At 41.9% G+C, this 25,040-nt stretch overlaps 1 protein-coding gene across 6 annotated transcripts in view; it reads right to left on the bottom strand.

The window, feature by feature from the left end:
* Positions 1-25,040, bottom strand: part of PALS2 (protein associated with LIN7 2, MAGUK p55 family member) — a 144,694-nt gene that overhangs the window by 61,457 nt on the left and 58,197 nt on the right. For 3 of the 6 annotated variants that reach the window (XM_054020432.1, XM_054020437.1, XM_054020431.1), the window contains exon 2: positions 5,691-5,809. In XM_054020432.1, the coding sequence (XP_053876407.1) occupies positions 5,691-5,807 (117 nt within the window). In that variant the 5' untranslated portion in view covers positions 5,808-5,809. Of the gene's footprint in view, positions 1-5,690; positions 5,813-16,729; positions 16,764-25,040 lie in introns of those variants that run through there. The other 3 variants (XM_054020433.1, XM_054020434.1, XM_054020436.1) reach the window with 2 other exon arrangements.

A 25,040-nucleotide genomic window follows, 5' to 3' on the forward strand; every position in this document is an offset into this window, starting at 1 on the left:
TCTTGTGTGCTGACTCTCTCCGGTGCCGGGTTTTGGAGGCTTTGACCTCACTACTTATCGCCGGTGCCGGGGCACTGCGCACCGAGGATGAAGTGCTGCGTGCCGGATCGGCAGGCCCAGGGTCCGATTGTGGCCGCGGGGCCGCTTCCATTAGGAGGACTTTAAGTCTCTGCTCTCTATCTTTGAGAGTCCTGGGGCGAAATGCCCTGCAGATACTGCACCTCTTTGGTGGCTTTCCCCCAGGCACCTTAAGCACGAAGAGTGCGGGTCACTCTTCGGCATGAATTTCCCTCAGTCCCTGCAGAGTCTGAACCCTGGGGACCCGGGCATGTCCCAGTGGGGTGACGAAAACGTTGGGGAACCCCCCCCCCAACAACTATCTATCTAAACTAACACTAAACTAACAAACTGACTAACTATTTACAACTAAGACGGAACACTGCCATGAATGCTGAAGAGCAAGCGAAGTACCAGCTAGCCGTCACCGGTGGTAAGAAGGAACTGAAGGGGTGAGGGTCGGCTGGCCCCTATATACAGTGCCATGAAGGCGCCACTCCAGGGGGCACCGAAGCCGACCCTACGGATGCTGCTATAGTAAAATCTTCCAGCTGGTGTGCACGCGGCACACACACACCTGCTTGGAATGGACATGAACAATCACTCAAAGAAGAACTTTAACTTTACCATGAATTTGTTGAGTCCGCGCAGATCTAATATGGGTCGAAGCCCCCCTTTTGCTTTGGGGGTTAGGAAGTAGCGGGAGTAGAACCCCCTGCCCCTTAGTTCCGATGGAACCTCCTCGATCGCTCCCATGGACAGGAGCGTAAAGACCTCCTGTATAAGGAGTTGCTCGTGAGAAGGGTCCCTGAAGAGGGACGGGGAGGGAGGATGGGAGGGGGGGCAAAAAGAAAATTGGAGAGAGTATCCCCTTTCCACCGTGCAAAGAACCCATCGGTCTGAAGTTATACGGGACCACGCATGGTGGACATGGGAGAGACAATCTCGAAATGGAGGGAAAGGATCCTGGGTGGTGACTAATATGCCGTCCTGGGGCGCACCTTCAAAAATTTTGCCTGGGCCCTGACAATGGTTTAGGAGAGCCTTGGTTCTGACCGGGTTGGTGGCCGGTGGATCTCCTTCTACCACCTCGTCCATGTCTTCTGTAAAAGTCTTGCCTTGGACAAGAGGGAGGGTAGAACCTTTGAGGCTGTGGTCTAAAGGGCCTGCGCTGGGTAACTGGGACATGCATCTCCAGGGAGCGCATGATAGTTCTGGAGTCTTTTAGGCTCTGTAACCGAGAGTCCGTTTTGTCCAAGAACAGGCCCTGCCCATCAAATGGTAGATCCTGCAGGGTCTGTTGCAGTTCTGGCGGTAAGCCAGACACCTGAAGCCAGGAGATGCGTCGTATAGCTATGCCCGACGCCAGAGTCCTAGCAGCAGAGTCCGCTACATCAAGAGAGGCCTGTAAGGAGGTCCTAGCCACCTTTTTGCCCTCTTCCACTAAAGCCCCGAACTCATCCCTGGACTCCGTGGAATCAACTCCTTAAATTTACCCATGGAATTACACGAGTTATAATCATAGCAGCTCAAGAGTGCCTGTTGGTTTGCGGCTCTGAGCTGTAGGCCCCCCACTGAGTGAATTTTGTGTCCAAACAAATCGAAGTGCTTGGCATCTTTAAATTTGGGCGCTGCGGCCTGTTGACCATGTCGTTCTCTTGCGTTCACTGAGGACACCACCAGTGAACACGGCTGAGGGTGAGTATACAGGTATTCATACTCCTCAGAGGGAACAAAGTATTTCCTCTCCACCCCTCTGGCAGTAGGTGGGATAGAGGCAGGGATCTGCCATACTGTCTTGGCGTTAGCCTGAATGGTGCGGATGATGGGCAACGCTACCCGGGATGGGGAGTCAGCTGAAAGGATGCTCACCACTGGGTCCTCTAACTCCACTATCTCCTCTGCTTGGAGGTCCATGTTACGTGCCACCCTACGTAAAAGGTCTTGGTGAGCACATAGGTCTATCGGGGGGAGACCCAAGGTCGTTGTCCCCGCCACCGCCTCATCTGGAGAAGATGAGGAAGATGCTACCAGGGCTAATGGATCCTGTGGCGGGTCCAATTGCGAGGGGTCCTGATGTTCAGGATCAATTGTACCGGGGTCTGGGGCCTGCGTAGGAGTGGGCACAGGCACCTCCATACCCCCTAGGGGGGACGACTGATGGTGGCCTCCGGTACTCGGGGCTCTGAATGTGCTGAGTGGTAGGCTGCAGGTGGAACCCCTTGGGCTTGGTGGTATGCCCATGGGGTCCAGAAAGACCATTGTGCAGGCTCCTGGCTAGGGTCTTTGGCCTCATCCTGCCAGTGACCCAGGTTGTCCGCTGCTTGGCCCGGTGCGGGATAGGCTAAGCGGGAGGTGCCGTCCGACTGGGAAGAGTATGAGGCGGATCGTGAGGGCCAGGGCGGTGAGGAGCGTGCGTGCATTGACTCCGCTGGGAACGGTGCCGGTCCACAGGAAAGCGGTCTCTACGTGGTGCCAGGGAGCAGTACTGGGATCAAGAAAGGTGCCGATGGTCATGCCGGTACCGAGATCCAGACCTGGATCGCGATGAAGACTGTCTGCGGGAGCGGCGCCGGGAGCTAACTAACTATTGTTGTATATAAAGTAAACAAGGATTTAAAAATGTTTAAGAAGCTTCATTTAAAATTAAATCAAAATGCAGGTGGCCAGGACCCGGCCAGTGTGAGTGCCACTGAAAATCAGCACACGTGCCGCCTTTGGCACGCGTGCCATAGGTTGCCTACCCCTGCTCTACAACTTCTCTCTCTAGGCTGCACCCTGGTGTACTTTTTTCCTTTTTTTTAACTACAATTTTCTTACAGTCTCTAACAGAAAAAACACCTTTCTCTTACATAAATCTGACAGCATTCTTCAATTAATCTTTTGCTTTGCCGGTCTTTATACTCAAAGATCATTGAACAAGGATTTTGTTGCTTAGATTATTTCACCGGTTCTCAAACTGTGATTTGTGGAGCACCTGCTGATGATCCACACAGAGTTGGTCTGTCATATAGTGCTGGCTCACCTCCTTGTTTATTTGCATTAAGAGATAGCTTAAGATACATTAACTACCTTTCCATGTAAGCAATTACTATAGCTGCCCCAGGTATGGAGGATGCAAGCATGAATGGGTAGGGATGTGCTCCATGCAATGACAATTAGAAAAGAAGATGGTTCATGAGGCCATCCCTGCTAAGATATAGTTCAAATTATAAAAGTGTTTGAGAAATCTTCAATTGTCTACTTTACATTTGTAAAGTAGCATTATCATTTATTACCAAAAATGCTTGATGCTGTACATGACACAAATAAGGATGGTTCATACCCAGAGAAGCTTACAATCAAAGGCACTGATTCTGCACTGTGATCCATGTGGGTGAGTTTCTGTGCCTGCCTGGAGCCCCACTGACTTCAGAGAGGCTCTATACAGGCACAATATCTCATATAAGTGGATCACAATGTACGTTTGGTCAAAGACAAACTGGATGAGATGCGACAGGAGACAGTACTATAGAAATACTAAATACTGAAAATCTTGAAATATTGAGTATTTTGAAATTGTCTTCATAAATAATTTTACCATATTTTCGATATCTAAAGTTCTTAAAATACAGGAATTTGCCTAATCAACTCCTACCTTCAATCGGCCTCTGATGTCAGCCTCCATTGCCCACTTGTTAAATTTTCATAGATTCCAAGGCCAGAGAGAACCACTGTGATTATCTAGTTTGGCCTCCTGTATAACACAGGTCGTAACACTTCCTCAAAATAATTCCTAGAGAATATCATTTAGAAAAACATCCAATCTTGATTTGAAACTTGCCAGTGATAGCTAATCCACCACAATCCTTGGTAAATTGTTTAAATGGCTAATTATTGTCACTTTATGCCTTATTTTCAGTCTGAATTTGTCTAGCTTCAACTTCCAGCCATTGGATCATGTTACATCTTTCGCTGCTAGATTGAAAAGCTTACTATTAAATATTTGTTCCCCATGTAGATACTTATAGATTGTAATCAAGTTACCCCTTAACTTTCTCTTTTATTAAGTTAAACAGATTGAGCTCTGAGTCTATCACTATAGGGCATGTTTTCTAATCCTTTAATCGTTCGTATGGTCTTCTCTGAACACACTCCAGTTTATCAATGTCCTTCTTAAACTGTGGACACCAAAACTAGACACAATATCCCAGCAGCGGTTGCACCATTGCCAAATATAAAAGTAAAATAACATATATTCTTACTCGAGATTCTCCTGTTTATGCATCCCAAGATCACATTAGCTCTTTTGACCACAGTGTCACACAGGGAGCTCATGTTCAGCTGATTACCCTCCACAACCCCCAAATCTTTTACAGAGTCACTGCTTCCCAAGATAGAGTCCCCCATCCTGTAAATATGGCCTATATTCTTTGTTCCTAGATGTATACATTTACATTTAGCTCTATCAAAACACATATAGTTTGCTAGCACCCAGTTAATCAAGCGATCCAGATCACTCTGAATCGGTGACTCGTCCTCTTCATTAATTACCCCTCCCCCAATTGCAAACTTTATCAGTGATTATTTTGTTTTCGTCCAGGTCATTGATAAATATGTTAAATAGCAAAGGGACAAGAGTTGATTCCTGCTGGTCCACACTGGAAATACACCTGCTCAATGACGATTCCCCATTTACAATTACATTTTGAGACCTGTCAGCCAGTTTTTAATCCATTTGTGTGTGCCACGTTAAAAAACTAGAATGAACGAAACTAATCAAAATATTGGGCGGTACCAAGTCAATTTTCAAACAACCTCCTTTGTGTTTTCTCCCTTCATGCTTGGAAGAAAGGCTCCATGACATCTACAAAACTCACTCATTATTCTCCCTCAATTCCCTCCTTAAAATTCTCCTTTGCTGAGGTGCATACAAAGGATAAGGATAAGGCTGCTGGTGTGCTGAGGCCACAGGCTATCACACTGACCAGAAATGTTTCTTGTACTTACTTGTTGGTCTGTCTATATCCACTAAAAATTTCCTTTTATTTAGATTGTAAGCTCTTTTGAGGCAGGGAATGTCTTTTTGTTCTGTGTGTACAGTGCCCAGCAGAGTAGGATCCTGGTTCTTGACTGAGACTCCTAGGCTCTTTGATAATACAAGTATTATCAGGAGGGGAGGGACAGCTCAGTGGTTTGAGCATTGGCCTGCTAAACCCAGGGTTGTGAGTTCAATCCTTGAGGGGGGCCACTTAGGGATCTGGGGCAAAAACAGTACTTGGTCCTGCTAGTGAAGGCAGGGGGCTAGACTTGATTGATTGATGACCTTTCAAGGTCCCTTCCAGTTCTAGGAGATGGGATATCTCCATTAATTTAATTTTTAAAAAAGTAATAAAAAATAAACTTATTTTCATCCTCCATATTCCAACCCCTTTTCTAAATGCTAGAAATGAAACGGAGTTCAGTAGAAAGGATCAAGTCAAGGGGGTACAGGATTAAATCTGTTCTCACATTTTCCTCCAAGTCCACCAGTGGTAGCTATGCTCTGGACAAATGAATTTATACTACCAGTCAGAACTCTTGAATTGACAATAGTCTAAGTAAAAATATCAAAAGTGGCAAATTTAATTCAAACTATCAATACATCAAAATACCTTAGCAAGTGATCTTACAATAGGGTTCTCCATAATTCCTTTGAGGAAAATAAGGTCTATTTCTTCAGCTCCTGTTGATGTGGGCAGATCAGTAAGATTATCCAAAACTTGCTGCATTGCTGCTGATAAAAAGAAAAAGTAATGATAAAAATACTCTGGACAAAGCCTTTAAAAGCTGAAATACAACTAAAACCCAATATTCATAAGACATCTCAGATGTTTAGAGACTACTGATGTAGTGACTACCCCAGTGGAATTACTGTAGATATTTTATATAGCACATTGGAGTGGGTGTGGGGCAGCCAACATTCCATTTGCATTTACAAAGAAAGGGGCTTAGACAGAAAATAAGATTTTTTTTTTTGAGATCCACCTAGAGTTTTACCTACGCAATTGCTTTGAAGCTGGGTGCAGCACATTTTTTCCAACATTTGCTAGTGTTTAAAGGTGTCAAGAAATACATAAATGAGTATATGCTATACATTATATCCTTGGAGACAAACCTGCACATATTATTATTAAATGTAACGTGTATTAATGACTGCTTTCCTTCTATTTCTCTTTTCTTTGCACATTCAAAAAGTGTTTTCAGCCCTCATGTGCACATGTCCACACATACTGCAGGTCCAAACATATGCATGTTGTACCCTTACACTTGTGTACAGTTGAACAATTCTGATATTTGCATGTACACATGGGCTTGCAAATGTTCCACACAAAAAAAAAATTTAAATAATAATTATAAGCTACTGTACTGCAGTAGTCCACAGGCCGCAAAAAAGTCAGAAAACTACACACATACCCTTTCCTCCCACCCAGGAATGCGTTCCTAATCTGCATTACTTCTTCATGGCTTTCCACAATAGCTTTCATTATGTAACAACAACTTTACAGAATGGATGGTATTTAAAACACCTACATTCTGATATCTATCCTGCCTAGAAAAATCCATTTCATGAAAATATTTATTGGCCACTCTTTATTAAGCAGAACGTTTTAACACAATTAAATGCTATCCTGAAGTACAATAGCTTGTGTCAATCAACAGGTTTGTGAACCATTTTTAATATTTAAAAAAAGCCTTCTATAACCATATTTTGCAATAAACACCCCCCCCCCCCCCATTTACTTTAAGAAAATGAATTCTCCTTGAAAGGATGAGTAGGAGGGAAATGACAGTTAGATTATGCTTTCATAGATTCTGACAGCAATATATTATTTCCAATCTTTAGTTGATAGACAAAAGCTGTTGGCAACCACATTGAGAGGTTCATGCTGAATACTGTATCTAAATCAGCAAAACAAAAATGACTAAAAGCAACCAAATCAAACTCTACATAGCCCATATGTTTTTAAAAGCCCCTGTTCAAGTTGGCAAGCAATGTTACATTCACATTTCCTGACTTCCAAATTCTCTAACTACACAACTGTAACATTCTCTTAATGCTGGTTTTCTGGTATAAAATAAATACCTTTGCACAAGTATACAAGTGCTTCTATCTAGCATTTTTATTGGTGTAATGTGTCATACAGTGTTGGGATCACAAATGTTAAATCACAGTAATATGCTTTCTTTGCTTTACAAAGAAATTGTGCAGAGCTCACCAGATTCCACAAAATTACACATTGTTAACTATGAAATGGCATTGTTAAAGAACTTCCTAAAATTAAGAACTTATTCCACAAAGTTCTAACAAATTATGTGTTTTACAAACAGAAGCAACCATTACATATGGACAACAGCACTAGTTACTTATTATTGATACTGTGCATCAGCTTCCTCCTTTTCTCTCTCTTTAAAGTCCCTCATGTGGGTGATCTAACAATTTTTTAAATGCCAGGGAGCTCTTTAGGCTGACAATCTGTATCCTTTTCCACATTTATTGGGCATACTTTGTCTTTGCAGATTGTAAATTATTTGGGCAGGGACTGTTCTTCTTAAATGACTGAAGCACCATGTGTACCACAGCACTGTATAAAAAATAAACTACCATCACATCCCCCCTCTCCAGGTCAGATTAAGTCCTGAAAGCAGCATTGTGAAACTCTACACCGTGGGGGAACACCCTGTAACCCCCATATTCATCATTTGTATATAATTGTGATATTGCATATAAAAGCACGCCATGTATGGTATCATGGGAAAGATTATGATCTGCTGAAACCCACTGTTCCATATAAATATGTATATCATTAATGCATATGAAGTTATGAGAATTGCATTGTATGGTTGTCATTAAAATATTAAAATATGCTTTGAGCATCCAGACACTAGCTCCCCAAAGACAATAAGAAGGGGTGCAACCAGCGCCCAGGTGGGTGCTGAACAAACATCATCAGCCATTGTCCAGCAAGAGACAATTCAATGACTCACTTGCAGAAGGCCACACCAGGGGAATTGCTCAACCTTGCCTGATGACTCAGCAATGCCCACTAGACATGCTTAGACATATGTTCTCCAAGCACATGGTCTAAGGGTATAAAACACAACACGATGGCCCCATGCTTCGTCCTCTCTCTTCTCCCCACCTATGCAGAAGGCAACAAGAATGCTGGAGCTGAAGAGACTGGTCCCCAGACTAAGAGGGAAAAGCCTGAGTATTAAAGACTGTTACCAACCTGAAATATCCAGTGAAATGAGAAGAACTGCTTAATCTAGATCAGGGGTTGGCAACTTTCGGCATGCAGCCCATCAGGGTAATCCGGTGGTAAGCTACAACACTTTTTGTTTATCTTGACCATCCACAGGCACGGCCCCCTGTAGCTCCCGGAGGCCGCGGTTCGCCGTTCTCGGCCAATGGGAGCTGAAGGAAGCAACGGGCCGCAGGGACATGCTGGCCACCACTTCCCACATCTCCCATTGCCCGGGAACCACGAACCGCAGCCACTGGGAGTTGTAGGGGGCCATACCTGCAGATGGTCAACGTAAACAAAATGTCTTGCAGCCCACCAGCAGATTACCCTGATGGGCCACATGCCAAAGGTTGCCAACCCCTGACTTAGATGTTGCCCAGTCTAGTAGGGTTGAGAGTTTAGACTGCATGCTTATATTTTCTTTTCTTTTTTGGGGGTAACCACTCTTTTTGCCTATCACTTATAATCACTTAAAATCTATCTTTTGTAATCAATACACTTGTTTTACTATTTATCTTTACCAGCGAGTTTGTCTGAAGTGTTTGGCAAATCTGCTCAGGTCACAAAGGCTGGTGCATTTCCACTTTCCATTGATGAAGTTATGAACCAATTAATAAATTTGCATTGCTCAAGAAAGAGTCTTGAACAGTGCAAGACGGTATATTCCTAAGGTACAAGGCTGGGAGCTGGTGGGATTTGGCTGGTACCTTTCTCTGTGTGATTCATGAGTGACTGGGGCATTCATGCACTCTAGCTGGGTGTGGGGCTCCACATGCAGTTGTACTGAGTGATAACGGCACCTGGAGGGTTTGCTGCTTGCCACCAGTAAGGCATTGTGAGAGACAACTCAGAATAGTGAGCAGAGGGGACACAATGGTCCCATAGTCCCAGGTTGCACCCCAGGGATCCTGTCACAAGCAGATACACTAGAAATCTGCTAGGCACCTCATTAAAACTACAGTGGTATAGTTCCATTCATTCTTTAATAAATTAACTAATATAGCATGTAGCTGAAGTGCTAAATATGTGACGCATCAAGAAAATGAGAACTCTCTTAGGTAATACATAAGACAGATGTTCCTGTTTAAATATTATTTTCTGACTTTTCTTTCACTTCAGACATCTATCCCTCAGAGCTGAATCAATCGCTGTGCCACTAACCTCAAATGTTTCTGGAGCAAGAACTCCTGACATAAGGGGGACTTCCAAAAGAAACTACTAGAGATGAGATGAATTCAGGGGATTAGGTGCCCAGAAACTGAAAGTCCTGATGTGCTCACATCTTTCTTGCTTCCATGAAGGAGAAGGGTATTTACTATATGAAGGCTTATTCATTTTGGAAGACTAATCTGGACACCATATTCAGTTTCTTGTGATCTCCTCTGCTGTGCTAGTAGACCTGAAGCAGCCCTGCTTCTGAGCCTCAATCGATTTTTAAATTTGATACAATGCCAGTATTGGCTATGCTAAGCTGGCTTTAGCATGGAAAAATGGAGTTTACTTACCGTATAGTTACTAGAGTTCAAGATGCACGGTCCCTATGAGTGCACGTGTTCCATGTGCCTGAGACCAGAAGACTTTTCCATAGCAGTGTGTTGGTCCACACCTGCACCCTATGCTTCCTCATGCTCTGAACTGAAGACATAAGTGGAAGTGAGGACCTGCTGCCTCACGATTTCCTACTCTACTGCGACTCAAGTAAGGATCTGAGCAGAGGGGAAGGAGGGCAGGTAATACCCATCGGGACCACACATCTCAAAATAACTCCAGTTACTATAGAAATAAGTAACCTTCACTTCTTCAAGCGCTGGTCCATATTGGTATACACTGTGGGTGACTCCCAAGCAGTACTCATGATAGAGAAGTATGTAAGAAGAATGCTGCAGATCACGGGATCGTTGAATCAAAGGAGGCATCCACAGATGAAGCTTGGAAAAAAGCATAATGCCTGGTAAAGGTATGAAGGGAGCCTTAAGCTGCTGCTCTACGGATGTCCAAGAGGGGAACTAACACCCTGCAGTTTGTGCTCTAGTTGAATATGCCCAGATACCGTAAGGGGGAGGAGCTTCCATAAGCTCTTAGTAGCGGAGAATACACCCTGAAATCTATTTTGAGAGCCTTTGAGAAGAAACTGCTTCTCCTTTCATTCTCTCAGTAATGGAAATGAATAGCCTTGGAGACTTTCTAAAGGGTTTTGCCCTTTGCTAGTTGGAGGCTAAAGCTCTGCCAACAACCACAGAGTGCAGCTTCCTGTCATTCCTATTACTGTTAGGCTTTGAGTGGAAGCCTGGCAAGTGAGCAGTATGATTCATGTGAAATTCAGAAGGGACCTTTGGGATGAACTTGGGATGTGATTTCAATACTTTATGCCTGTGGAACACCATGTGGAGAGGGTCCACCATGAGGGCCCCAAGCTTATCCACTTTCATAGCCAACATGATCACCATTAGGAAGGCCACTTTCATAGACGGGGCAAAAGAGAGCAGGTGGCCAAAGGTTCAAATGATGCAGACACATCATGGACTGATTTCTACCCTACATTTTTGCAATCTGTCTCTGTGTGTGACTCTTTTTATAATGCAAAGGCATCTCATCTCAAACACCTGTAGGCACTGACCCTGCCACCCCTTTACTGCCCATGTTTCTCTACTGCAGAGCATTGCAGCGGCACCATCCTTCTATACAATTGAACTTTCAGTCACAGTGACATGCTTGTCATAAACAAGATGCTATTCCACACTTTGCCAACACTCCCCAGTCTGTACCATATCATGTTTAAGCTTACTATCTTCTGGAACCCAGCCACCAAAGTACTTGAACTGGACAGTCTGGTTTTGTTATACTCTATTAATCTCTTAAATGCTCTGCCATCCAAAAATCAGGCGGCCAGATGGAGAGAGGCTGGATTTGGATGGACGGCTCTGTCCTCGTTCTGAGACAGCAGATTTAGAAACACTTATAGGTTATGCATGGGTGAGAGGCCATCTGCAGGACGGTGGCAGAACAAAATTATCTCAGCAACCAAGGTGCTATCAGGATTATTTTTGCCGTTTCCTGCTTGACCTTCCTGTAGGCACAGACTAATAGGGGAATGGGAGGGAAGGCCTACATTGGCGGCTCCAACCAATGTCCCAGAAAGGCATCCTTCATAGCAGCTCATGAGCAGTAAGTTGGGCACTTCTAGTTTGCTTGAAGAAGTCCCAGAATGGGAAACCCCACTACCAGAAGATGTTCTGCACCACTGAAGAGTGGAGTTCCCACTCACAATCCTGGTAGATATGCCTGTTTACACTATCTTCTAGCATTCATTACTCTGGTCAGTGCGCTGCCGACAGGGATCTGATACACCAGTTCCAAAGCTTGATTTCATCCATGCAGAGTGAGGGAGACCTCGCTCCTCTCTGCTTATATAAAAGACTGTAGTAGTCACGCTGTCAGACATAACTTAGACATGTGTGGAACAGATGAAGGGTGGCAATCTTTTGCAAGCTTTGTGCATTCCCTGAAGCGGGAGAAGATTGATGTACAGTTTGGTTTTGTGTGGAGTGCAGGAGCCCTGAGCCATATGACTGCCTACATGCACTCCTCAGCACAGTAAGGAGGCATCTGTAATGAATGTATCTGTGTGTTATGGGGGAACAAAGGGAACCCCTACACAGTCTCTTTGTTTTCCCACCAGGTGAGGGACGAGAGGACACTCAGATGAAACAAAACTTGTTTGTCCAGGGTGCATCTGCTTGGAGCATTGGCCATCCACAACCAGACTCTTACAAATGATGTCACATAGCTGCATGCAGCCAAATGGCCTAGAAGGACCAGACAGGGCTAGACTGTCATTTGTGAGGGTGAGTCAGAGTTGGGCGACGCGGTCCTTCATCACACAAAATCTGAAACAGTAAGTATGCCATGACCAAAATTGAGTTCAGATTCACTCTAATAAATTCCATAACTTTTGTTGGTGCTAAAGTGGACATTTTTGGATTTACCTACATCCCAAAGAGTGAAAGAAGTTTAGTAAGGAGAGGATCACTATCCATTCCTCCTGATACGAGTGTCCTGTGAGCAGCCAATTGTTAAGGTAAGGAAATACCAGGCTGCCTCGGCAATGAAGATATACTGCTATCCCGGAGAGCACCTTTGTAAAAAAAAACTCTTGGTGCCATCAAGAAGAGGGAGAACTCTGCTTGAAAGTGCTCTTGGTCCACTATACTGCGCAGGAATCTCTTGTATGCTGGATGAAAGTGCTATGTGAAAATAGGCACCCTTCAAATCAGTCACCTTCACTTGGGAAAGGGATTATTGAAGCCAATGTGGTTATCCTGAATATTTAGTGGTGTATGAAGACATTCAAGCTTCCTAAAGTCCAGCCTCACTTCTTTTAGGGGATGAGGAAATATCTTAAGTAAAACCACTTGCCCTTGTGCTGAAGTGGCACAGGCTCTATTGCCCCCTAGTGGAATTAGGGAGTCCACCTCCTGTTGAAGAGACCTCTCGTAAGGGGGGGGGTCCCTGAGGAGGGACAGGGGTGCCGGAGTAGGAGGAGTAGACAGGAATTCTATGGTGTAGCCAGTCGAGATGATGTTTAGGACTCATTTGTGCAACACAATATACTGCCACATCAGGTGTAAATCGGCCAGGCAGCCACCAAAAGGTGTAGGAATAACTGAAGGTGTGGAGACAGGTTAATAGCTCTTGAACATCCCTCACAAAATGCCTTCCTGGTGGGAGGTTGGGACTGAAGATGGGATGGTGGTGGTGCATTGTGCCTGCTGTACTGTACCCTCTGACACTTCTTAGGGGGATCACAGGCCCTTTTAATGACAGAATGGCTGAGAGGAAGAACTGTGTATGAGGCAACTGGATGGAATATTACCTCCAGGTGCCAAAGCATATATCCCTAAGGAAAGGAGAATTGTGCGAGTGTCCTTAAAAGAATTAAGTGATTCACTGTTATCTTGCTAAACAGGTTATTTTCTTTGAAGGGAGATCTACTATTGCCCAGGCCTCCTTGGGGAAGCTGAGGATTGCAATACGAAGCCTGCCTCATCATGAGCGGAGTTGCCAAGGATCAGGAAACTGTATCTGCTGCATCTAGTGACACTTCAAGGGATGATCTGACAACTAACTTCCCTTCATCAAGGATAACTTGTAACTAAGGCCTGAGCTCATGTGGCAGCCTATTAACTAATTCCAACAGTTTGTTGTAATCAAACTCTTGTTTGAACATCAATGCCTGTAATTTTGCTATATGAAATAAAAAGCTAGCCAATGAAAAATTCTTTCTGCCAAAGAGATCCCGTCACTTGGATGTTTGTGCAAAGGAGTGGACCTAGGACAGTGAAGCCTGTTGCATTCCATGAAACCTTGGACCACAAGACAATTCGGATTAGGGTGGGAGAACAAATATTCCTCGCCTTTGGAAGGAGCAAAGTATTTTTTTGTCCACCCTTTCATGGACAAAATATGCCAAACCATCTTAGCAGGGTCCAATATGGCCCCATTAGTAGGGAGCACCACCTTGTTATGGCCCCTCATCTGGAGAATGTCCAGAAGCTTATGGGTTGGATCTTGAACCTCTTCCAAAAGGATCCAGAGAATTTCCACATTCCTCAAGAAATCTTGATACTATATTCTTCTGGTGACGAGGGTAAGGCCAGTGCCTCTGCCTCATCCAGGGAAGAGGAAGAAAAAACTGTGAGTGGAATCAACTGATATGACTGTTCCTCTTCCTCAAAATATTTGGGGCGGGGGGGTGGGGGGGGAAGGAGTACTGCAGCTCTTCTCTACGAATTCTTCGGTCTAAAGTGTTGCCCAGAGTCTTCATAGTCAGGAGCGCTAAAGCACTGTTTCTCAACCTTTTTGATACCAACGACTGGCTTACTGCCTTCCTAAACGATCTCAGGGACCGGTGCTGGTCCATGGACCGGTTGTTGAGAAACATTACTCTACAGTAAGGATCCCAGGAGCCCCATTATGGCCAGTGAGAACAATCATAAGGATATGGGGAAGAAAAACCATTCAGGGATCGTGTAGGTATACTTGGTCCTGCCTCAGCACATGGGGTTGAACTAGAAGACCTCTGGTAGTCCCTTCCAGCACTACAGTTCTCTGATTCTAAGTGAGAGAGAAGGCTGTCCTTAGGCAAAAACAGTACCATCAGACTTAGCTCTCATTGTTCTGTATCTGCCAGAGATGTAGAAATAGCAAACCTAAGCATTTGGAACATTGGTAAAATTTTCAAAAGCACCTAGAGACTTAGTAGACGAAGTCCCATTGATTTTCAGTAAGATTTAGGAACGTAGTCACTTAAGGACTTTTGAAAATTTTACCTTGTGTCGAGATTGGTGTTCAATTTCCTTGTTCTTCTATCTTTAAGCTTACCAGAAAAGCTTCAATAATAGAAAAAAGTTTAAATCATCTGTTAGATTTTTCTCAGCACCCATCCATTCACTGAAAGCACAGCTAAATTACATAAGCCAAACAGTTATTTTAATTTTTTTAAAAGTCACACAGAGGGATTAAACACAATGACTAATTCTGTAAATGGCAAATTATAGCCAAAAGCCTTTGAAGTAATATTAAAAAAAACTGATGTGTATAAATATTTCATCACTCTTTAATCATCATGATTTAAACATGGGATTTCTTTCCCAAGTTGAAAGTGCATGCATACTATATTTTTATCTGAATATCTTAAAAATGTAATTAATGTTTGAAACAAAGAGGTTGCTAAGATTTTAAATGAGTATTTATAAAGTCCAAAAGAGTAGCAAAACAGGGGTAACAAAATGGGCACAGCAATCCTTTAAAGTGTGCCTTTCCTCTTTCAATTTAATTTAATCTCATCTCTAATGTGTACCTTTTCAGAGGAGTCATAAAACTGATGCAGTTACAGCTATGATCCTGCTGAATCATTTAATCAATTTGTTGCAGTGAGGTGGAACAAATAGTATTGCTTTAACCAGTCATACTAAGAAGCATCATTCATTGCTGCAAGTACCATTACCCAAATTCCATACCACATTACTAGCCACACAAAATCAATATTCATAATATACATACATTTGTTAGACTATTTTTCTTTGTGAAAAGATTAAGTAATAGTTGTTCCAACATTCCCCACTGCACGTCCAGATCTGATAGAGAACAGGAGCTACAGAACTTCATCCCACAGATATTCCAGTCTTGACCCTCCCTGTTAATTAGTGAGTCCACTGGGGAGCAAGATGCTGTTTAAATAATAAATAATAATAATAATAACAACAACATCTTCACTGTATTGATGTTGAGATCTTATCTTTCTGCTCTCAGCTCTAGAATGTTCATACGTAAAGCATTTTTCCATGGATACCAAGATCAAGGTATTGTTAACATGTGTGACTTAAGTGAGATCCCCTGCTCCTCAGATTAGCATCAGTTTTGACTGATACCTAGTTTGATTTCTCCAAGAGGCGACCCTGGTGAAGGTTAAGGTTCTTGGATCACCATACATAAAAGTGTGAGGATGAATGAACAACTTTCTGGAAGAATTCCTTTATTTTCTACTTTCTGTGCACCATTATCCTTCTTTTTTAGAAAATAGACTGTTTAACAGCCAAATTTTAACAGAATTTCTGTGATTAGAAATGGGGCTCAAAGGCTCTTCAAGCTTCTCCACTTGTGCTATAATCTTGGGGTTCAGAAAGTCTTAAAAATATCTAACTCTGCAATAATGCCAGAAGCAGAGTTTGCTAGTTCACCACAACACCAAGAACGGATACTGGAATAGTAAGGAGCCCAAGACTAGTACAGGCTATGCCAGCCTGATCAGACAAGTGCCCAGAGGAAGCCCACCAGCCAGCATAAGGCATCAACCAGAGATGAAATCACCTGGTCCCCCAAACTCTAGTCCTTGTCTCCAAAGAAAAGGCTGTTGTGGAGAAGCTAAATGAATTCTTTGCATGGGACTTCACTACAGAGGTTGTGAGAGAGATTCCCACACCTGAACCATTCTTTTTAAGTGACAAATCTGAGGAACTGTTCCAGATTGAAGTATTAGTAGGGTAGGGTTTGGAACAAACTGATACATTAAACAGTAATAGGTCATATGGTCCAAATAGTAGTCACCCAAGAGTTCTGAAGGAACTCAAACACTAAATTGCACAACGACTAACTGTGGTATGTAACCTTTCGCTTATATCCTACAGTTATCTGAACCAGATAACTGCAGGATACCTAATATAACACCAATTTTTAAAAAATGCTCCAGAGGCAATCCTGGCAATTACAGGCCAGTAAGCCTATCTTCAGTTCCAGGAAAACTGGTTGAAACTATAGTAAAGAACAGAATTATGAGGCGCATACATGAACACGCTATGTTGGGGAACGAGTCAACATGGCTTTTGCAAAGGGAAATCATGTCTCACCAATCTATTAGAATTCTTTGAGGGTGTTGACAAGCATGTGGACAAGGGCGATCCAATTAATCTAGTGTACTTGGATTTTCAGAAAGCCTTTGACAAGGTCCCACACCATAAGCTCTTAAGGTCCTCTCGTGGATTAATAACTGGTTAAAAGACAGGAAACAAAGGGTAGAAATAGATGGTCAGTTTTTACAATGGGGAACGGCAAATAGCAAGGATCTGTACAGGGACCAGTGCTGTTCAACATATTCATAAATGATCTGGAAAAGAAGGTAAACTGTGAGGTGTGAAAATTGGCAAACGATACTAAATTACTCAAAAAAGTCCAAAGCACACTGCAAGGAGTTACAAAAGGAACTCATAAAACTGGGTGACTGGGCAACAAAATGGCAGATAAAATTCAATGTTGATAATTGCAAAGCAATGCATGTTGGAAAATATAATCCCAACTATACATATAAATGATGAGGTCTAAATTAACTATTACCACTCAAGAAGGAGATCTTGGACTCGTTATGGGTTGCTCTCTGAAAATATCTGCTCAATGTGCACCATCAGTCAAAAAAGCTAACAATGTTCAGAATCATTAGAAAAGGGATAGATAAGACAGAAAATATCATAATGCCATTATATAAATCCATGCTACACCCACACCTTGAATATTGCACGCAGTTCTGGTTGTTCCATCTCATTGGAAAAAGTACAGAGAAGGGCAACAAGAATAATTATGGGTATGGAACAGCTTCCATATGAGGAGAGATTAAAAAGAGTGGGACTGCTCATTTTAGAAAAGAGGCCACTAAAGGGGGATATGATAAGAGGTCTATAAAATCATGAATGGTGTGGAGAAAGTGTTATTTACACCTTCATATAACATGTGAATCAGAGGTCACCCAATGAAATTAATAGGCAAGAGGTTTAAGACAAACTTAAGGAAGTATTTCTTCACACAATGTATAGTCAACCTGTGGAACTCTTCGCCAGGGGAGGCTGTGAATGCCACAAGTATAACAGGATTCAAAAAGGAACTGGATAAGTTCATGGGGAATAGGTCCATCAATGGCTATTAGCCAAACTGGTCAAGGATGCAACCCCATGCTCTGGGTATCCCTAAACCTCTGACTGCCAGAACCTGGGAGTGGATGACAGGGGACAGATCACTCGATAATTGCCTGTTCTGTTCATGTCCTCCGAAGCATGTGTTGCCGGCCACTGTCAGAAGACAGGATAATGGGCTAGATGGACCATTGGTCTGACCTACAATGGCCATTCTTATGTCCTGACATTGATGACTGAGCAAGCTAAAGAAATTTGTTTTCCTTTTAAATACCGTTTTCTTGTCCCTATTTTGTGATTAGGGACACCTGCCACCTATACTCATGATTTTTCTCTGAACAGTTCTTTAGGTGTGAATGAGAAAGTCAAAAATGCATGTGCGTATCCAAATTCTAAATCAGTCCTATCTTAAATCACTTTGTGGGTTATAAAATAGTGTCTGCAAAAAATACTTTGCCCAAAGGACAGATAGAGATAAATTAAGTCAGGGAAAGAGCCACATGGTGAAGTCACTCAGGGCAAATCTACACTACAAAATTATGTCAACCTAAGTTATATCGACGCACAGCCACCACAATAATTAAATCACCATATCATGTCCACACCATGCTCCTTATGTCAGCGGTGCACATCCTCACCAAGAGCACTTTCACTGATTTAACTCTCAATATGGGGCATTGTGGCACGGCTTCTGAAAGGCAGCAACAGTTAATGTAAGCAACACAGTGTTTATGTTGATGCTGCATCGACCTAACTACACCAACCTAAGTGCTACGCCTTTCACGGAGTTATTAAGTCAGTGTAGTGGGTAAGTTACATTGGCAGGAGCTGCATTTTAGTGTAGGCACTTATGTAAGCTACCTTACGTCAACCTAACTCTGTAGTGTAGACCAGCCCTCAATGGCAACCTTGAAGGAGTCTAGACAACTTGAAAGGATTGAGAAGCAAGCCATGCCTCCTTGTGTTTCCTGGGACAGTATGTATAAGAACTGATCGTGTGTTGTTACCCTCATGATTTAAAACTTATTGTGGTCATCCAGTGATTTAGTCAGTTACTGACAATAATAGGGAATGAAATCAATTTGTTGATTTATTAACAGTTCCAACTGTCATTTTGATTAGATAATTGTGCTGTTTAATCCTTCATTGGTTAGTAAGATTTATAATAGTTTTAGTGACAAGTTTAAATCAATTTTACATTATTTGTAATAAAATTCACAAGTCACAGACTGATTTTCTTTCAAAATCGCAACAAGAGCCACAAATCTGCCCCTCCCTGAAAGACAAAGGTCATTTACTAAAGTATCTAAGAGCTGGTCCACACTAAGCCCCCAGTTCGAACTAAGATACGCAACTTCCGCTACGTGAATAACGTAGCTGAAGGCGAAGTATCTTAGTTTGAACTTAAAGGTACTTACCGCAGGTCCACAAGCGACAGGCAGGCTCCCCCGTCGACTACACCTACTCCTCTCGCAAAGCAGGATTACCAGCGTCGACGGCGAGCACTTCCAGGATTGATTTATCGTGTCTAGACAAAACGTGATAAACCGATCCCAGAAGAGCGATTGCTTGCCACCGAACCAGCGGGTAAGTATAGACGTACCCTAAGAACGACATAGTACTGTACCTAAATAATACCTATGTCTCTTACAACAGCCAAGGTCTCCATTTTCTATATCTACACAACATGGAATTTAGATTCAGCAAAATAACTGCTGCAGTGCTCCGCTACTTCTTCCCTTTTTTATCTGTTTTGAGCAGGGGTTGTTTGCTTGTTTTGAGTTTGAGATGCTGATTCATTCACTACTTCGAAAAAGAAGGAAAAGAGAAAATTAAAAAATTATTTTCAGAAGTCCCACAATAAAGACACTAATTACAGATAGCTACTTGCTGTCTTTGTTTTTAATTATTACATAAAAGCTTAAAGTTATAGAATTACATATTAAACAAACCTTTTAAAATAAACTAAAAGCAGTCACAAGCAAGCATTATTAAGACTCATGACCAGATCTTTCTTTTCAAGTTATTCAGCCAGCCACTTGCTAATATTGCATGAACAACTAATTTATTTTCACTCAGTTGGCTGCTAGCATCCATCAAACATACTAGAAGAGACTGGAGTTGTCAGGTTTTCTGGAATTTTGTAGGCAGTAGGTGCTACAGTCACAGAATTTCATTGCTTCAAAATTTCTGTTACTTGCAGAAGCTGGCTCTGAAAGATTTCAGAATTCCAAGGTCCTGAATAAATGCGCTAGTTAGAAGCAGTGCCAAATGCTTTTGTACATATGCTACATAAGAAAAGGCCCGGTTCAACCTAACCTTTGCAGAAAGACTGAATCAAACCCATCCTCATGCACATTTATCATTTAATCCATACCAGGAAAAAACAAATTGTTAATTTTGTATTTTATTCAGAAGGAGCAATCTGTTCTCGTACCACCAAGAAGTTTAAACTAGTCAGGGTACTGTAAGTGCCCTCCCTAATATATTAAAATCAGAATGTTAAAGGAAGCCATAAGACATTAGCTTCCTATACAATGGACTTTGTTTTGCCACAAAGATATAGTGTCTAGATATTATGAAGACACAAATTCCTGAAATAAATCTAACTAGTAAAATGTTTTGATATTACATTAAAATCAGATTACAGGATGTTTTCAAATTTTGACTTATTTTATAGCAAGAACTGGATGTTTACATATGATGCAAACATTTAGTGAAGTACTGCACCTCTCACAAGCTTAGGGCCCTGATCCTGCACATGCTCCATGCAGGTGTATGTCTGCACCTGTGCAGAGCTCCCTTGGACTTAGTTACCACAAACTAACATTGCCTGCCAATGTATGTTCCTCAAAAATGTCAGCATGTATTCATTTAGTCAATTAAAAATGTATACATCACCTCTTACAGTTTAATACACTACACAAAATAAGTATTTAAATATCCAAAATTATTTAAGACTATTTTAAAAGATTATTTGATGTTAATTTGTACAAATGAAATCAATTATACAGGACAGCTTTTATAATGAACTGCAGCAAAGAAGATGAATCATAATATTTCCCCCCCATTATTTAAACATGATCTAAGCTGACACCCACCTAAAAACAAAAAACAAACAAAAAATCTGAATATTTTTATTTACTATTGTTACAACTAACATTTGGGGTTTTCTTTAAAACAACAATTAGAGAAAAATCTAAATTTCAGTTCAGTTACTTTGTGCATTTGACAATTATGAATCTAGTCAGTTTCACCTGTATAGTTCCCCCTTTTCTTTGTGTAAGTCTTTCACACAGGAACAGGGGAGCGTAACATTTTTCAAACTAGAAATTCAGATTGTAAAGGCACAAAAATTGACACAGGGAAATCAGGAGCAAGTGTATATCTTTAATCAGTTAACTTTTTTTCTGTAGTTAGACACTATCAAATTGAAATCTGTCCAAGAACATCATTCAGAACAGTTTTATTTACAGCTTATTCCCAGACAAACTTTGGAGTTAACTGTAAATAAAGAGTTTTAAGAATTTAAATTGTAAGACGTTGCTAGTGAGGAAATTTATAGTCCAGGCTCCTGAAACAGTCTAACAGGTGATTTGCAACTGAAAAATATTGGACCTGCACCCTTCTGCTTCTTTGTGTAAAAAAAAAAAAAAACTAACTGAATGTGTTTTGTCCAAAATAAAAATAAAATAAAATAAAATAAATAAAAGGGAAGAGGTCTTATCTACTCTTGAATACTCTTATTGTACAATACAGTTTCTGTGTAATTTAAGGGGAGGATGCAGTTAAACCTGACTTAAAGGGGGAGTTTAAAAAAGGAAGTAAATTTAAGTATACTATGATCTTTCTATAAACTACGACGTTTGAAAGGTATATAAAGTTGATTGGTCTATCTGTCTCATTGTGGAGAGATTATGTTCTATAAGCAAATCAAAAACATTAAGTGATCACCATTAAAAAGCCTCAACAAATACTGTGCCAGAACCACGATCCATGTCTGGCTACTACTTATAATGCTAAATCCATGATTGCCTTGATACTGCTGACTAAAACAGAAAATAATTCTTTATGGAAATGTGCACTGTTGTGTGTGAATCCATCAGATCGCATGTTAGAATGCATTTGTCGCCTAAACTATTTCTGGTTTTACATACAATTCTATTCATTTATTCAGGACTTTGTACTTCTTTATCGTTGACAACTGGCTCTCTTTCAGACTTTGGAAACCCATGCTCAGGTTTGCTACCTCATAGATAACAGGACTACCTTGACATTTAGTTTATACCTCCCCTGATAGGTTAAATCAAATCACACCTGGTCTTGCATTTCAGCCCTCTTTACTGTAATGTCCCATACCGCTGCTCAGAAATTTATGATAGAGATTTTTTTAGATCACTTTGCTTTTTATATTGAAATTTAAAATGTGAACATTTAAAACTTATAATTTAAATTTAGACAATTAAAGATCCTCTAAAAGCTACAATAAAAAAATTAGACAACATGTTGGCATTTCCTATTGTAAGGGGGCAACTGAAGTTGGTGAAAGTATGTTTGGGTCAGTGCAAGGTGTTTTTTAGATTGATATTTATTTATATGTGAAGTGAGGCTTTGAGATTCTTGAAACATTGTCAGTATGGTGGTGAATACAGTGATGGACACTGATACAGGAAGAAGTGAGGTTTTTACTCACGAAAGCTTATGCCCAAATAAATCTGTTAGTCTTTAAGGTGCCACCAGACTCCTTGTTGTTTTTGTAGATACAGACTAACACGGCTACCCCCGATGCAGAATTTTAAGTGACCCCCAAAGAATCTTTTTAGAAGTGGTCATTTGCACTTGTGTTTCTTAAAGTTTTGCTACCTTTCTTTTTTTAAAGCACAGAAATATCAGGAATGGACCTCTAGGAAGTTTCTGGAATTTTAATCATGAGCTCTAGCACCATAAACAAGGGGGCAAGAGTGAACTGTTAACACAGGCTTCTTTTATCTAAAGTGTTAGCCACTGAAGCTAAATAGATGTTAAATTAAAAAATAAGGGTAACGCTTATTTTCCAGGTTTCAGAGTTGCAGCCGTGTTAGTCTGTATTCGCAAAAAGAACAGGAGTACTTGTGGCACCTTAGAGACTAACAAATTTATTTGAGCATAAGCTTTCCAGACAATTCTTCCTTCCTTTTATTATGAGAAAATGTGATATGAGATTATCACAAGTGTTCCCAAAGTGTTTATATTTATCACAATATATACAGTATAGAAAGCACCCATTTTTTTGTTTTAAAATTTTTTAAATTCAAGATATATATTGCTATGGAGAGCTTTGAGGAAAGACAACATTACAGGAGAAGGATTTGGAAGTCTGACAAATTATTTCCATCAGTTTACAGTCAACCTTAGCTGGACTTGTGTCACAAACAATGTTAGACACTTTTCACCCCCTTGTATTGTCCCAAACATAGTCAAAATGGAAGCCAGTGCCCTGCATTTTTATGCAGAGACTAATAATGGGATCTGGAAAACTGGGCATGACGTTTCCAACTGTCAGTTTAAAAAAAACCTCTCACTATCAATAATTGTGAAGGCATTCACTACCAAAGGATGGATTTAAATCAAATCTAAACTCAAGTTTTAATTTCTCCTCTTGTTTAGGCTGTAAAGTATTGAATATTTTATGCCAAGGCCTGATGTACACACTGTTTTTGTAACTGAATAACTTTTGTTTAGGAATGTGATTTTTACCAAAACATGTATGTGTTACAACCCCTACTGTGGATGCAGTTATACCAGTCTAATTTATTCCCCTTTCTGTACGGGACTAGCACCCTTACACTGATATAACTGTGGCAACAATGATGGGTGGGAGTGTTACTGGCCCAAGGTCTGCCCATGAGTTTCAGTTGCAGGGCCCATGTGATTAAATTCCATGTGCAACAACCACTCTGCAGCTGTCAAATGCAAACAGGAAGTTGTCCGTACATTTGTCATGCATCATGAAGTAATGGGAAACACTTCTGCAGATTGAAAACAAACTGCCTAGAATGAAAATGAAAATCTGTGGAGTACAAAACAGGATATTGACTCCATTTGCCAAAAAATACCAAATGGCTGTCTGAAAAGGTTCGTTATGGGATAGCTCAAATACTGAAGTCCATAGTAATGACAATTACTGTAGAGGGAAATTAATGTTCACTAGCTAAAGCTGTTGAAACGTGGAAGAAAAAAAACCTTTCAGTGAATTGCAATTATACATTGTCAAAATGTTTTCAGTATTTTGCACCATGTCATTTTCCAATATAAGTGATCAGTTCAAGTATGAGCCATTTCCCACACACAGAAGTTTAAGTTGCAACTGAGGCCTTGTCTATACTACCATGGTAAATCGATTTAAGCCAGGGGTTGGCAACCTGCAGCACGCGTGCCAAAAGCGGCACATAAGCCAATTTTTACTGGCACGCTGCTGCCAGCCAGGGTTCCGGTCGCCAGCTCGGCTCAGCCCGCTGCCGGCCTGGGTGAACGGAACCCTAGGCCGGCAGCGGGCTGAGTGGGGCTGGCAGCCGGGACCCCTGGCCACTGGCTCCGCTCAGCCCGCTGCCGGCTGGGGGTTCCATTCACCCAGGCTGGCAGCGGGCTAAGCGGGGCCGGTGGCTGGGACCCCGGCTGGCAGAACCCCAGACCAGCGGCAGGCTGAGCTGCTCAGCCCACTGCCAGTCTGGGGTTCGGTCCGCTGGTCCCACTCAGCCTGCTGCCGGCCTGGGATACTAGCTGCCGGCCCGGCTCACCTTGCTGCTGGTCTGGGGTTCCAGCCGCCCGGCCCCCTGCCAGCTGGAGTCCGGGCCTCCGGCCCTACTCAGCCTGCTGCCAGACTGGGGTACTGGTAGCCAGCCCAGGGCTCTGCTCCTGGCCTGGGCCCAGTGCTCTGCAGCCGCCCCCAGCTTCTAAAAAAATCTCGCATGTCTTGAACCCCCAGAAGGGGCATCTCGGACCCCCAGGGGGTGCCTGCACCCCAGGTTAAGAACCACTGCACTAAACTCATAAGATCTGCATTTTAATTTAAATTTAAATGAAGCTTCTTAAACATTTTAAAAATCTTGTTTACTTTACATACAACAGTTTAGTTATATAATATAGACTTATAGCGAGACCTTCTAAAAACGTTAAAATGTATTATTGGCATGCGAAACCTTAGAGTGAATAAATGAAGACTCGGCACACCACTTCTGAAAGGTTGCTGACCCCTGATCTAAGCTATACTACTTCAGTT

Source organism: Malaclemys terrapin, chromosome 2 (genome assembly GCF_027887155.1).
Source record: "Malaclemys terrapin pileata isolate rMalTer1 chromosome 2, rMalTer1.hap1, whole genome shotgun sequence".
Lineage (NCBI taxonomy): Eukaryota > Metazoa > Chordata > Testudines > Emydidae > Malaclemys > Malaclemys terrapin.